At 45.0% G+C, this 15,919-nt stretch overlaps 3 protein-coding genes across 3 annotated transcripts; all 3 read left to right on the plus strand.

The window, feature by feature from the left end:
• The first annotated feature begins 88 nt into the window (after positions 1-88).
• LOC113166218 (clarin-1-like) lies at positions 89-4,310 on the plus strand. The gene is made up of 4 exons (XM_026366249.1): positions 89-227; positions 353-700; positions 1,893-2,072; positions 3,818-4,310. The coding sequence occupies exons 2-4, from the start codon at positions 448-450 to the stop codon at positions 4,081-4,083; spliced, it is 699 nt and encodes a 232-aa protein (XP_026222034.1). The 5' UTR covers positions 89-227; positions 353-447; the 3' UTR covers positions 4,084-4,310.
• Positions 4,311-6,895: 2,585 nt separating this feature from the next.
• LOC113170281 (clarin-1-like) lies at positions 6,896-10,112 on the plus strand. The gene is made up of 3 exons (XM_026372318.1): positions 6,896-7,043; positions 7,695-7,874; positions 9,620-10,112. The coding sequence occupies exons 1-3, from the start codon at positions 6,896-6,898 to the stop codon at positions 9,883-9,885; spliced, it is 594 nt and encodes a 197-aa protein (XP_026228103.1). The 3' UTR covers positions 9,886-10,112.
• Positions 10,113-12,697: 2,585 nt separating this feature from the next.
• Positions 12,698-15,914, plus strand: LOC113170290 (clarin-1-like). Its single transcript, XM_026372330.1, has 3 exons — positions 12,698-12,845; positions 13,497-13,676; positions 15,422-15,914. Exons 1-3 carry the CDS (start codon positions 12,698-12,700, stop codon positions 15,685-15,687), a joined length of 594 nt encoding a protein of 197 aa, XP_026228115.1. The 3' UTR covers positions 15,688-15,914.
• Positions 15,915-15,919: the final 5 nt, after the last annotated feature.

Raw genomic sequence — 15,919 nt, forward strand, 5'->3', positions numbered from 1 at the left:
TCACTTTACGTATGACGTATGTCTCATCGGCTCGACGTCATCGCGTCAGGTCTGCTGTTCGGGGGTTGTGGGGGGGGGGTCAGAATCTCTTTGGGTCTGGTTCAGGAGACATAAGCTTTTCCTGGTCTGTCCAGATTGATCTAGTACTCTTAGAGTAACGTATAGGATGCAGTACTTTTACTTGTAACGTAGTATTTTCACAGTGTGGTATTAGTACTGTTACTTCGGTAAGTATCTTGTAATTGAACCCCTCGTTGCCATGGTGACGTGAGGACCAGCAGCGTCTTCGTGTCTGATGGACTAAACTCTGCTGCAGCTCCACATCTTTCATAATAAGTCTTTGTCTCCGCAGGAGCAGCGGGGGAGGGGGGTAATGCCGTCCTCCGGTCCTCGTTCCCCGGGACCCGCAGCCTGATCCTCGCCGCTGCAGCCTCCGTCCCTGCCGTCATGCCGAACCGACAGAAGCAGCGCATCTTCTCCGTGTCCGGGATCTTCGGCTTCTCCTGCGCCCTCATGGCCGCCGTGGCCACCGGACTTCCGTTTTGGCTCAATGGGACCGTGCTGTGCCGGACCGGGGCCGAGCTGGTCAACGCCACCGGACCGGAGCTCGACAAGTTCCTGGGAGACCTGAACTACGGGCTTTTCCACGGGGAGAGGGTGAAGCAGTGCGGCCTAGGAGGGAGGCCGTCCCGGTTCTCAGGTGAGGCGGACCGTCAGACCGCTGCTCAGCCCGGGTCTCAGCCCGGGTTTTAGCCCGGTTCCGTCCACAGTTTTAGATCAAACTAAAGATAGAGCTCCGTTTCCCGTCGGAGGTCCGACAGGTGTTAGACTCACCTGCGCATTAATCATTCAGATATTTGTGAATTATTTAAAGAACCTGCTGCGGGGTCCCCTGGGTAGTACAAATACTCACTGTTACTTAGTAAGTTACTTTTAAATAAAGAGTACTCATTCAATAAATACAAGATGATGTAGAATCATGACGATTCTGCAGTATATAAAGTAGCTACTCAGTACTTTACTGTAAAGTTCTTGTACTGTGTAGTAATAGTAGCTACTTTTACATAAATGATTCAATAGCTTCTGTAGCGACATGGATCTGAAAAATCCAGGAACCAGGAACCCACTAACATTAGCAGTAATACTCCAGCTTTCCTGGAAACAGAGCAGCAACAGCCCCTTGGTCCAGACCAGCCTGAGTCCGAGACCAGGGTCTGAGTTTCTCAGAGACGCTAATGTTGGTCTCAGGGAGTCAGTTCTTCGTCCCTGATTTCAGAGAATCCCTCAGAGTTTGTCTGTTTTCTGCTCTATCAACAAACCTCTTTGTCTTCGTGGGGGCTGCACACTGGTCCACAGCAGGGTCATTACTGGTCCCAGTTAACGAGAGCAGTCGTCCATCACTAACGAGTTTTCAGCCTGACTGGATCAGATGTGATGAGGACAAACAAAGCTGCTCTGTTCCTGTTTGAGGACACAGATCAGGCTGCAGGACGGTTTCTGTCCGTGCAGCTCTCAGCAGATTAACCCACAGGATGAAGATTTTCAGTTTTAACAAAGAACTTATGTGTTTGGTATTTGAGGTGTTTGACAGAGACCAGGTCTGATCCTCGACTCAGTTCACATGGTCAGTGAACATCTGATCTTCTGTTTGTGCAGGTTTCAGCTAAGTGAAAATAACGGGCTCAGTGCAGCCTGGAGGTGGTGGTGTCTATGACAGTGGAGCAGGAATTATTCAGATCCTCTGTTAGTGTAGTTGTAGTAAAAGTATATGTGGAATCAGCAACAGGTACTTGAAGCAAGAATTAAAGAAAGAGGACTCACACACAGTATAATATCTAAAACCAAACAGAAATTAGGATTTAATCTCTTTCATGCTGTCTGCTCTCTCCCAGTCTTCCCAGACCTACTCAACGCCATCCCAGCAGGTCTCCACGTCTGCATCATCTCCTTCTGTGGTGGAGTGATCCTCTTCTCCTCTGTGGCATCTGGCTTCTTTTTCTTCAACGCCTTCGGCCGACCCTTCGAGACACTGCAAGGCCCCATGGGACTTTACCTGTGGACCTTCATCAGCTGTGAGAAAATCCCCTTTCCATTTTGATAGACACCTGTGACATCACTTCCTGCCTATACGCACAACCAGGGTTCACAGCTGCAGTGGGATGAGTTTAGTTTGGGAACAGGGTGCAGTCAGAGTCTAATAATTGCTGCATTAGAGAAACAGAGACCGAGGTAGGAGACCGGGGAGGGGGTTCAGTTCCAAACCAGAATCTTAATTTTCCCTCTCTCTCTTTCACTGCAATCTACAGTTCTGGATTCAATCTAGCTCCAACTCTACCTCCCCGCCTCTGCTGGGTTTGTCTGTCCCACAGTTTCCCAAAGGTCCTCAGTATCTGCAGTATCATGAGTATGTTTAATTCAATTTTATTTGTAAAGCACCAAATCACAACAGTAGTTATCTCAAGGAACTTTACAGTGTTTAAGGTTTAAGACCTTACAAATATAACTGTATACAGAATTAGATAGAAAAAACAACAACTCCACTGAGCACCACCAGGAGGCAGTGGAGAGGAAAAACTCCCTTTAGAGGAAGAAACCTCCAGCAGAACCAGGCTCAGGGTGGGCGGCCATCTGCCTCGACCAGTTGGGGTGATTGGAAAGAGGAGAGAGAAAAGAACAGCAGGCAACAAAAACAAGGAGCAGGTTGGTAGGACCAGTAACTGGACTCTGAGCTCCAAGGAGGAGGATACCTGCAGAGGAGAACAGAGAGAGGGAGACAGAGAGGAGGAAACACAACTACAGGAGAGAGAAGACACAAAGTTAATGACATGAAATGGTGGAATTTTAATGGATAGAGGAGAAAGGAGAGAGGAGAGGAGCTCAGTGTATCAGTAGAGGTCCCCCAGCAGACTAACCTATAGCAGCAGAACTAAGAGATGGTTCAGAGTCACCTGATCCATCTCTAACTATAAGCTTTATAAAAAAGGAAAGTTTTAAGTCTAGTCTTAAATGTAGAGAGGGTGTCTGCCTCCAGAACCTGAACTGGGAGCTGGTTCCACAGGAGAGGGGCTTGATAGCTAAAGGCTCTGCCTCCCATTCTACATTTGGAAACTCTAGGAACCACAAGTAAACCTGCAGTCTGAGAACGGAGAGTTCTGCTTGGAAGATAAGGAACTATGAGGTCTTTAAGATAAGATGGAGCCTGATTATTAAGGGATTTATAAGAGAGGAGAAGAATTTTAAATTCAATTCTAGATTTTACAGGGAGCCAATGGAGAGAAGCTAACGTAGGAGAAATATGATCTCTCTTACTAATTCCAGTCAGAACTCTGGCTGCAGCATTTTGGATTAACTGGAGGCTTTTTAATGGGTTATTGGGACAAACTATTAATAATGAATTACAATAGTCCAGTCTGGAAGGAACTAATGCATGGACTAGTTTTTCACTTTGGGACAGGATGCTCTTAATTTTAACAATGTTTCATAGGTGGAAGATTCAGTTCTAGAGATTTCTTCTATGTATGAAGTAAAGGAGATATCCTGGTTTAAGATAACTCTAGTTATCTAGTTAAGCACAGCTAACTAGCTCCAACAACCGGCTGTCAGAGAGGACCACAAGGAGTCTGTCGGTCCTGCAGAGTTGCTCAGCATTTATTTGCCTTGATGGGATCAGACCAGAACTTTACTGGAACTTGCATCTCAGACCAGGAAACAGTACAGCAGCTTTACATACTTTTACAGTACAACTTATGGGTCAGGGCTCTGCTTGTGTACTTGGTGTACCTCCTGAGGTTCTCAGTCTGTTCCAGTCTCTCTGCAGGTATGTGCAGCTGCATGGTGATGATCCTGTTTGCGTCTGAGGTAAAGCTCCACCATCTGTCTGAGCGGATTGCCAACTTCAACGAGGTCAACTTCGTCTTTCAGACTCACTCGGAGCACTACGACCGATGCTTCTGGCTCTTTATGCTGGTCTTCCTCCTCCACGGACTCAATATCCTCTTGATTCGACTGGCAGGAATCCAGTTCCCCTTCCAGGAGACCAAAGAGGCGGAGCTGAGTGGCGGGGCAGCAGACCTCATGTACTAAGAAGACCAGCAACAGTGGTTCAAATACTTTGTTTTATCAGGAACTCAGAGAAATTACTTTCTTACTGCTGTACTGATACTTTTGGACTTGAAGTACACTTTACACCATGGAGAGTACATAATTACAAGTGGTACTACTGGTTCCAGTGTCAGAAAGTGGAAAATCTTCAGTGAACTTTGTATGTTTGATTCTCAAACTTGTTACCAATTAATTTGTGTCAATAAACAAATCAATTAACCATCATTTATCATTTATTTACATCAACATTTCAGCTCTGCTTGGTTTATGGTCAAATACTGAAGCTGATGTGTGGCCTAGAACCTGCACACGTTCAGTTTCTCATCACAGGTTTGAAAAGCTGGAAGTAGAGCATTTGATACTACCACAGTCCGTCACTCTGTATTACCAGCTAATGCGGTTCAGATTCTCACAAGAAATACAATTATAACTGTACACAGAATTATATAGAAAACCCAACAATGCCACTGAGCAACACCAGGAGACAGCAGAGAGGAAAAACTCCCGCCCTCACCCCTGCCTCGATGGGTTGGGGTGAGTGGAAAGAGGAGAGAGAAAAGAACAGCAGGCAACAAAAAAAACAAGAAGGAGGAAGATAGAACCAGTAACTGGAGCTATACAGCTCCGGGGCAGAGTACATCTGCAGAAAAGTAAATGCATACATGAAATGGGGGGCCTGTAGGTGTGACATGTCATCTGCAGAAAGACTTGTCCAAGGCTCCATCTGCTCTAGCGAATATCAGAGCCTACTGGTGTAATTTTTTCACAGGCAAAAACAGCACTACCAGGAAGCTTTTCTCCACTTTCAAGTCACTCCTCTACCCCACTCACTGACAACTTTGCCACCTTCTTTCAGGTGGCAGCCTTCAGCTCCCAGTTCTCTTCTTTGAATAGAGACACACTGTCAATCTCATCTAACAGTATATCTTTTGCATTGTTTGCTACTCCGAGGATGATGCATCCACCCTCCTCCTCTGAAACAATCCTACAACCTGTTCTTTTGATTCTATTCCCTCCACTCTCCTTCAAACAACTGCATCCAGACTAATCCCATTACACAAATCATTAACACAACTCCAACAGGAACCTTTCCCTCCTCATTTAAACAGGCCTAGATCACCTCACTCTCTTACTCTTGACACCTCCTTTCCGGAGAATCACAGACCTGTCTCTCTTCTTTCATTTCTAGAGTTTCCAAACGTAGAATGGGAGGCAGAGCCTTTAGCTACCAAGCCCCTCTCCTGTGGAACCAGCTCCCAGTTCAGGTTCTGGAGGCAGACACCCTCTCCACATTTAAGACTAGACTTCAAACTTTCCATTTTTATAAAGCTTATAGTTAGAGATGGATCAGGTGACTCTGAACCATCTCTTAGTTCTGCTGATATAGGTTAGTCTGCTGGGGGACCTCTACTGATACACTGAGCTCCTCTCCTCTCTCCTTTCTCCTCTATCCATTCAAATTCCACCATTTCATGTCATAAACTTTGTGTCTTCTCTCTCCTGTAGTTGTGTTTCCTCCTCTCTGTTCTCCTCTGCAGGTATCCTCCTCCTTGGAGCTATATATCTCCAGATTCCAGTTACTGGTCCTACCAACCTGTCCAGTGTTTCTGCTGCTTGTTGTTTTTGTTGCCTGCTGTTCTTTTCTCTCTCCTCTTTCCACTCACCCAAACGGGTCGAGGCAGATGGCCGTCCTCCCTGAGCCTGGTTCTGCTTGAGGTTTCTTCCTCTGAAGGGAGTTTTTCCTCTTCACTGTCTCCTGTTGGGTTTTCTATATAATTCTGTATACAGTTATATTTGTAAGTTCTTAAACCTTAAACACTGTAAAGTGCCTTGAGATGACTTCTGTTGTGATCTGGCGCTATACAAATAAAATTGAATTAAATTTCTGGCCAAGTCCGATGAACGAGCAATCTTCAATCAACTGACTGACTTCCTTTCTGGCAGCGACCCCCTAGATGTCAACCAGTCTGGCTGCTAGAGTGGTCACTCCAGAGAAACACCACAAGGTTGTGGAATCCCTGCAAGCTGTAAAGTCTGCAGCTCGATCTTCTGTCTTAATTCTATTTGATCTATCTGCAGCCTTTGACACAGTCAACCACCAGATCCTCCACTCTATACTTTCTGATTTGGGCATCACTGGTACAGCTCTGGCCTGGTTTAAATCCTACTTGTCTGAACATACCTTTAAGGTATTTTGGCAGAGGCAGGTTTTTAACTCTCACTGCCTCTCTGCTGGCGTGCTGCAGGGCTCAGTTCTTGGTCCTCTACTCTCTCACACAGAACTCTTCCGAGTCTTTATCAACAAAAGAACAAACAAACAAACAAACAAACAAAAAAACAAGTTTGCACTTATACCCCATGAAACTGAAATAGCTCTTTTTAGAGTGTAAGCCTATTGGACCTGTTTTGTCTGTCGCCTTTTGTCTGTATGTGATCTCTTCATTCCAGGATTAGTACCACCTCTCTCCCAGGTCAATAACTCGCTGTTTAGTTACTGCTTCTACCACCACCATCCAGTGAGTATCCAACCTAGTTGCAACTATTTTACTACACAGTTTGAACCCGGCCTAACTCTGTCTCCTCTCTTAGACCTCCATACTAACCTGACATCACCTCCTTCCTAGAAGTGTCATAAGAGCTCTGTTCATATGTGTAGGTATTATTGGGGTATCTTTAATTTCTGTAATTACTTTACTATAATGGTGATAAAAATTTGCCAGAAGTGTTTGTAGAACTCTGCTGGGAAACCGCCAGGCCCAGGTGATTTGTTATTGGGCATAGCTTCTGTAGCGACATGGATCTGAAAAATCCAGGAACCAGGAACCCACTAACATTAGCAGTAATACTCCAGCTTTCCTGGAAACAGAGCAGCAACAGCCCCTTGGTCCAGACCAGCCTGAGTCCGAGACCAGGGTCTGAGTTTCTCAGAGACGCTAATGTTGGTCTCAGGGAGTCAGTTCTTCGTCCCTGATTTCAGAGAATCCCTCAGAGTTTGTCTGTTTTCTGCTCTATCAACAAACCTCTTTGTCTTCGTGGGGGCTGCACACTGGTCCACAGCAGGGTCATTACTGGTCCCAGTTAACGAGAGCAGTCGTCCATCACTAACGAGTTTTCAGCCTGACTGGATCAGATGTGATGAGGACAAACAAAGCTGCTCTGTTCCTGTTTGAGGACACAGATCAGGCTGCAGGACGGTTTCTGTCCGTGCAGCTCTCAGCAGATTAACCCACAGGATGAAGATTTTCAGTTTTAACAAAGAACTTATGTGTTTGGTATTTGAGGTGTTTGACAGAGACCAGGTCTGATCCTCGACTCAGTTCACATGGTCAGTGAACATCTGATCTTCTGTTTGTGCAGGTTTCAGCTAAGTGAAAATAACGGGCTCAGTGCAGCCTGGAGGTGGTGGTGTCTATGACAGTGGAGCAGGAATTATTCAGATCCTCTGTTAGTGTAGTTGTAGTAAAAGTATATGTGGAATCAGCAACAGGTACTTGAAGCAAGAATTAAAGAAAGAGGACTCACACACAGTATAATATCTAAAACCAAACAGAAATTAGGATTTAATCTCTTTCATGCTGTCTGCTCTCTCCCAGTCTTCCCAGACCTACTCAACGCCATCCCAGCAGGTCTCCACGTCTGCATCATCTCCTTCTGTGGTGGAGTGATCCTCTTCTCCTCTGTGGCATCTGGCTTCTTTTTCTTCAACGCCTTCGGCCGACCCTTCGAGACACTGCAAGGCCCCATGGGACTTTACCTGTGGACCTTCATCAGCTGTGAGAAAATCCCCTTTCCAATTTGATAGACACCTGTGACATCACTTCCTGCCTATACGCACAACCAGGGTTCACAGCTGCAGTGGGATGAGTTTAGTTTGGGAACAGGGTGCAGTCAGAGTCTAATAATTGCTGCATTAGAGAAACAGAGACCGAGGTAGGAGACCGGGGAGGGGGTTCAGTTCCAAACCAGAATCTTAATTTTCCCTCTCTCTCTTTCACTGCAATCTACAGTTCTGGATTCAATCTAGCTCCAACTCTACCTCCCCGCCTCTGCTGGGTTTGTCTGTCCCACAGTTTCCCAAAGGTCCTCAGTATCTGCAGTATCATGAGTATGTTTAATTCAATTTTATTTGTAAAGCACCAAATCACAACAGTAGTTATCTCAAGGAACTTTACAGTGTTTAAGGTTTAAGACCTTACAAATATAACTGTATACAGAATTAGATAGAAAAAACAACAACTCCACTGAGCACCACCAGGAGGCAGTGGAGAGGAAAAACTCCCTTTAGAGGAAGAAACCTCCAGCAGAACCAGGCTCAGGGTGGGCGGCCATCTGCCTCGACCAGTTGGGGTGATTGGAAAGAGGAGAGAGAAAAGAACAGCAGGCAACAAAAACAAGGAGCAGGTTGGTAGGACCAGTAACTGGACTCTGAGCTCCAAGGAGGAGGATACCTGCAGAGGAGAACAGAGAGAGGGAGACAGAGAGGAGGAAACACAACTACAGGAGAGAGAAGACACAAAGTTAATGACATGAAATGGTGGAATTTTAATGGATAGAGGAGAAAGGAGAGAGGAGAGGAGCTCAGTGTATCAGTAGAGGTCCCCCAGCAGACTAACCTATAGCAGCAGAACTAAGAGATGGTTCAGAGTCACCTGATCCATCTCTAACTATAAGCTTTATAAAAAAGGAAAGTTTTAAGTCTAGTCTTAAATGTAGAGAGGGTGTCTGCCTCCAGAACCTGAACTGGGAGCTGGTTCCACAGGAGAGGGGCTTGATAGCTAAAGGCTCTGCCTCCCATTCTACATTTGGAAACTCTAGGAACCACAAGTAAACCTGCAGTCTGAGAACGGAGAGTTCTGCTTGGAAGATAAGGAACTATGAGGTCTTTAAGATAAGATGGAGCCTGATTATTAAGGGATTTATAAGAGAGGAGAAGAATTTTAAATTCAATTCTAGATTTTACAGGGAGCCAATGGAGAGAAGCTAACGTAGGAGAAATATGATCTCTCTTACTAATTCCAGTCAGAACTCTGGCTGCAGCATTTTGGATTAACTGGAGGCTTTTTAATGAGTTATTGGGACAAACTATTAATAATGAATTACAATAGTCCAGTCTGGAAGTAACAAATGCATGGACTAGTTTTTCACTTTGGGACAGGATGCTCTTAATTTTAACAATGTTTCATAGGTGGAAGATTCAGTTCTAGAGATTTCTTCTATGTATGAAGTAAAGGAGATATCCTGGTTTAAGATAACTCTAGTTATCTAGTTAAGCACAGCTAACTAGCTCCAACAACCGGCTGTCAGAGAGGACCACAAGGAGTCTGTCGGTCCTGCAGAGTTGCTCAGCATTTATTTGCCTTGATGGGATCAGACCAGAACTTTACTGGAACTTGCATCTCAGACCAGGAAACAGTACAGCAGCTTTACATACTTTTACAGTACAACTTATGGGTCAGGGCTCTGCTTGTGTACTTGGTGTACCTCCTGAGGTTCTCAGTCTGTTCCAGTCTCTCTGCAGGTATGTGCAGCTGCATGGTGATGATCCTGTTTGCGTCTGAGGTAAAGCTCCACCATCTGTCTGAGCGGATTGCCAACTTCAACGAGGTCAACTTCGTCTTTCAGACTCACTCGGAGCACTACGACCGATGCTTCTGGCTCTTTATGCTGGTCTTCCTCCTCCACGGACTCAATATCCTCTTGATTCGACTGGCAGGAATCCAGTTCCCCTTCCAGGAGACCAAAGAGGCGGAGCTGAGTGGCGGGGCAGCAGACCTCATGTACTAAGAAGACCAGCAACAGTGGTTCAAATACTTTGTTTTATCAGGAACTCAGAGAAATTACTTTCTTACTGCTGTACTGATACTTTTGGACTTGAAGTACACTTTACACCATGGAGAGTACATAATTACAAGTGGTACTACTGGTTCCAGTGTCAGAAAGTGGAAAATCTTCAGTGAACTTTGTATGTTTGATTCTCAAACTTGTTACCAATTAATTTGTGTCAATAAACAAATCAATTAACCATCATTTATCATTTATTTACATCAACATTTCAGCTCTGCTTGGTTTATGGTCAAATACTGAAGCTGATGTGTGGCCTAGAACCTGCACACGTTCAGTTTCTCATCACAGGTTTGAAAAGCTGGAAGTAGAGCATTTGATACTACCACAGTCCGTCACTCTGTATTACCAGCTAATGCGGTTCAGATTCTCACAAGAAATACAATTATAACTGTACACAGAATTATATAGAAAACCCAACAATGCCACTGAGCAACACCAGGAGACAGCAGAGAGGAAAAACTCCCGCCCTCACCCCTGCCTCGATGGGTTGGGGTGAGTGGAAAGAGGAGAGAGAAAAGAACAGCAGGCAACAAAAAAAACAAGAAGGAGGAAGATAGAACCAGTAACTGGAGCTATACAGCTCCGGGGCAGAGTACATCTGCAGAAAAGTAAATGCATACATGAAATGGGGGGCCTGTAGGTGTGACATGTCATCTGCAGAAAGACTTGTCCAAGGCTCCATCTGCTCTAGCGAATATCAGAGCCTACTGGTGTAATTTTTTCACAGGCAAAAACAGCACTACCAGGAAGCTTTTCTCCACTTTCAAGTCACTCCTCTACCCCACTCACTGACAACTTTGCCACCTTCTTTCAGGTGGCAGCCTTCAGCTCCCAGTTCTCTTCTTTGAATAGAGACACACTGTCAATCTCATCTAACAGTATATCTTTTGCATTGTTTGCTACTCCGAGGATGATGCATCCACCCTCCTCCTCTGAAACAATCCTACAACCTGTTCTTTTGATTCTATTCCCTCCACTCTCCTTCAAACAACTGCATCCAGACTAATCCCATTACACAAATCATTAACACAACTCCAACAGGAACCTTTCCCTCCTCATTTAAACAGGCCTAGATCACCTCACTCTCTTACTCTTGACACCTCCTTTCCGGAGAATCACAGACCTGTCTCTCTTCTTTCATTTCTAGAGTTTCCAAACGTAGAATGGGAGGCAGAGCCTTTAGCTACCAAGCCCCTCTCCTGTGGAACCAGCTCCCAGTTCAGGTTCTGGAGGCAGACACCCTCTCCACATTTAAGACTAGACTTCAAACTTTCCATTTTTATAAAGCTTATAGTTAGAGATGGATCAGGTGACTCTGAACCATCTCTTAGTTCTGCTGATATAGGTTAGTCTGCTGGGGGACCTCTACTGATACACTGAGCTCCTCTCCTCTCTCCTTTCTCCTCTATCCATTCAAATTCCACCATTTCATGTCATAAACTTTGTGTCTTCTCTCTCCTGTAGTTGTGTTTCCTCCTCTCTGTTCTCCTCTGCAGGTATCCTCCTCCTTGGAGCTATATATCTCCAGATTCCAGTTACTGGTCCTACCAACCTGTCCAGTGTTTCTGCTGCTTGTTGTTTTTGTTGCCTGCTGTTCTTTTCTCTCTCCTCTTTCCACTCACCCAAACGGGTCGAGGCAGATGGCCGTCCTCCCTGAGCCTGGTTCTGCTTGAGGTTTCTTCCTCTGAAGGGAGTTTTTCCTCTTCACTGTCTCCTGTTGGGTTTTCTATATAATTCTGTATACAGTTATATTTGTAAGTTCTTAAACCTTAAACACTGTAAAGTGCCTTGAGATGACTTCTGTTGTGATCTGGCGCTATACAAATAAAATTGAATTAAATTTCTGGCCAAGTCCGATGAACGAGCAATCTTCAATCAACTGACTGACTTCCTTTCTGGCAGCGACCCCCTAGATGTCAACCAGTCTGGCTGCTAGAGTGGTCACTCCAGAGAAACACCACAAGGTTGTGGAATCCCTGCAAGCTGTAAAGTCTGCAGCTCGATCTTCTGTCTTAATTCTATTTGATCTATCTGCAGCCTTTGACACAGTCAACCACCAGATCCTCCACTCTATACTTTCTGATTTGGGCATCACTGGTACAGCTCTGGCCTGGTTTAAATCCTACTTGTCTGAACATACCTTTAAGGTATTTTGGCAGAGGCAGGTTTTTAACTCTCACTGCCTCTCTGCTGGCGTGCTGCAGGGCTCAGTTCTTGGTCCTCTACTCTCTCACACAGAACTCTTCCGAGTCTTTATCAACAAAAGAACAAACAAACAAACAAACAAACAAAAAAACAAGTTTGCACTTATACCCCATGAAACTGAAATAGCTCTTTTTAGAGTGTAAGCCTATTGGACCTGTTTTGTCTGTCGCCTTTTGTCTGTATGTGATCTCTTCATTCCAGGATTAGTACCACCTCTCTCCCAGGTCAATAACTCGCTGTTTAGTTACTGCTTCTACCACCACCATCCAGTGAGTATCCAACCTAGTTGCAACTATTTTACTACACAGTTTGAACCCGGCCTAACTCTGTCTCCTCTCTTAGACCTCCATACTAACCTGACATCACCTCCTTCCTAGAAGTGTCATAAGAGCTCTGTTCATATGTGTAGGTATTATTGGGGTATCTTTAATTTCTGTAATTACTTTACTATAATGGTGATAAAAATTTGCCAGAAGTGTTTGTAGAACTCTGCTGGGAAACCGCCAGGCCCAGGTGATTTGTTATTGGGCATAGCTTCTGTAGCGACATGGATCTGAAAAATCCAGGAACCAGGAACCCACTAACATTAGCAGTAATACTCCAGCTTTCCTGGAAACAGAGCAGCAACAGCCCCTTGGTCCAGACCAGCCTGAGTCCGAGACCAGGGTCTGAGTTTCTCAGAGACGCTAATGTTGGTCTCAGGGAGTCAGTTCTTCGTCCCTGATTTCAGAGAATCCCTCAGAGTTTGTCTGTTTTCTGCTCTATCAACAAACCTCTTTGTCTTCGTGGGGGCTGCACACTGGTCCACAGCAGGGTCATTACTGGTCCCAGTTAACGAGAGCAGTCGTCCATCACTAACGAGTTTTCAGCCTGACTGGATCAGATGTGATGAGGACAAACAAAGCTGCTCTGTTCCTGTTTGAGGACACAGATCAGGCTGCAGGACGGTTTCTGTCCGTGCAGCTCTCAGCAGATTAACCCACAGGATGAAGATTTTCAGTTTTAACAAAGAACTTATGTGTTTGGTATTTGAGGTGTTTGACAGAGACCAGGTCTGATCCTCGACTCAGTTCACATGGTCAGTGAACATCTGATCTTCTGTTTGTGCAGGTTTCAGCTAAGTGAAAATAACGGGCTCAGTGCAGCCTGGAGGTGGTGGTGTCTATGACAGTGGAGCAGGAATTATTCAGATCCTCTGTTAGTGTAGTTGTAGTAAAAGTATATGTGGAATCAGCAACAGGTACTTGAAGCAAGAATTAAAGAAAGAGGACTCACACACAGTATAATATCTAAAACCAAACAGAAATTAGGATTTAATCTCTTTCATGCTGTCTGCTCTCTCCCAGTCTTCCCAGACCTACTCAACGCCATCCCAGCAGGTCTCCACGTCTGCATCATCTCCTTCTGTGGTGGAGTGATCCTCTTCTCCTCTGTGGCATCTGGCTTCTTTTTCTTCAACGCCTTCGGCCGACCCTTCGAGACACTGCAAGGCCCCATGGGACTTTACCTGTGGACCTTCATCAGCTGTGAGAAAATCCCCTTTCCAATTTGATAGACACCTGTGACATCACTTCCTGCCTATACGCACAACCAGGGTTCACAGCTGCAGTGGGATGAGTTTAGTTTGGGAACAGGGTGCAGTCAGAGTCTAATAATTGCTGCATTAGAGAAACAGAGACCGAGGTAGGAGACCGGGGAGGGGGTTCAGTTCCAAACCAGAATCTTAATTTTCCCTCTCTCTCTTTCACTGCAATCTACAGTTCTGGATTCAATCTAGCTCCAACTCTACCTCCCCGCCTCTGCTGGGTTTGTCTGTCCCACAGTTTCCCAAAGGTCCTCAGTATCTGCAGTATCATGAGTATGTTTAATTCAATTTTATTTGTAAAGCACCAAATCACAACAGTAGTTATCTCAAGGAACTTTACAGTGTTTAAGGTTTAAGACCTTACAAATATAACTGTATACAGAATTAGATAGAAAAAACAACAACTCCACTGAGCACCACCAGGAGGCAGTGGAGAGGAAAAACTCCCTTTAGAGGAAGAAACCTCCAGCAGAACCAGGCTCAGGGTGGGCGGCCATCTGCCTCGACCAGTTGGGGTGATTGGAAAGAGGAGAGAGAAAAGAACAGCAGGCAACAAAAACAAGGAGCAGGTTGGTAGGACCAGTAACTGGACTCTGAGCTCCAAGGAGGAGGATACCTGCAGAGGAGAACAGAGAGAGGGAGACAGAGAGGAGGAAACACAACTACAGGAGAGAGAAGACACAAAGTTAATGACATGAAATGGTGGAATTTTAATGGATAGAGGAGAAAGGAGAGAGGAGAGGAGCTCAGTGTATCAGTAGAGGTCCCCCAGCAGACTAACCTATAGCAGCAGAACTAAGAGATGGTTCAGAGTCACCTGATCCATCTCTAACTATAAGCTTTATAAAAAAGGAAAGTTTTAAGTCTAGTCTTAAATGTAGAGAGGGTGTCTGCCTCCAGAACCTGAACTGGGAGCTGGTTCCACAGGAGAGGGGCTTGATAGCTAAAGGCTCTGCCTCCCATTCTACATTTGGAAACTCTAGGAACCACAAGTAAACCTGCAGTCTGAGAACGGAGAGTTCTGCTTGGAAGATAAGGAACTATGAGGTCTTTAAGATAAGATGGAGCCTGATTATTAAGGGATTTATAAGAGAGGAGAAGAATTTTAAATTCAATTCTAGATTTTACAGGGAGCCAATGGAGAGAAGCTAACGTAGGAGAAATATGATCTCTCTTACTAATTCCAGTCAGAACTCTGGCTGCAGCATTTTGGATTAACTGGAGGCTTTTTAATGAGTTATTGGGACAAACTATTAATAATGAATTACAATAGTCCAGTCTGGAAGTAACAAATGCATGGACTAGTTTTTCACTTTGGGACAGGATGCTCTTAATTTTAACAATGTTTCATAGGTGGAAGATTCAGTTCTAGAGATTTCTTCTATGTATGAAGTAAAGGAGATATCCTGGTTTAAGATAACTCTAGTTATCTAGTTAAGCACAGCTAACTAGCTCCAACAACCGGCTGTCAGAGAGGACCACAAGGAGTCTGTCGGTCCTGCAGAGTTGCTCAGCATTTATTTGCCTTGATGGGATCAGACCAGAACTTTACTGGAACTTGCATCTCAGACCAGGAAACAGTACAGCAGCTTTACATACTTTTACAGTACAACTTATGGGTCAGGGCTCTGCTTGTGTACTTGGTGTACCTCCTGAGGTTCTCAGTCTGTTCCAGTCTCTCTGCAGGTATGTGCAGCTGCATGGTGATGATCCTGTTTGCGTCTGAGGTAAAGCTCCACCATCTGTCTGAGCGGATTGCCAACTTCAACGAGGTCAACTTCGTCTTTCAGACTCACTCGGAGCACTACGACCGATGCTTCTGGCTCTTTATGCTGGTCTTCCTCCTCCACGGACTCAATATCCTCTTGATTCGACTGGCAGGAATCCAGTTCCCCTTCCAGGAGACCAAAGAGGCGGAGCTGAGTGGCGGGGCAGCAGACCTCATGTACTAAGAAGACCAGCAACAGTGGTTCAAATACTTTGTTTTATCAGGAACTCAGAGAAATTACTTTCTTACTGCTGTACTGATACTTTTGGACTTGAAGTACACTTTACACCATGGAGAGTACATAATTACAAGTGGTACTACTGGTTCCAGTGTCAGAAAGTGGAAAATCTTCAGTGAACTTTGTATGTTTGATTCTCAAACTTGTTACCAATTAATTTGTGTCAATAAACAAATCA

This window comes from Anabas testudineus, chromosome 13 (assembly GCF_900324465.2).
Source record: "Anabas testudineus chromosome 13, fAnaTes1.2, whole genome shotgun sequence".
Lineage (NCBI taxonomy): Eukaryota > Metazoa > Chordata > Actinopteri > Anabantiformes > Anabantidae > Anabas > Anabas testudineus.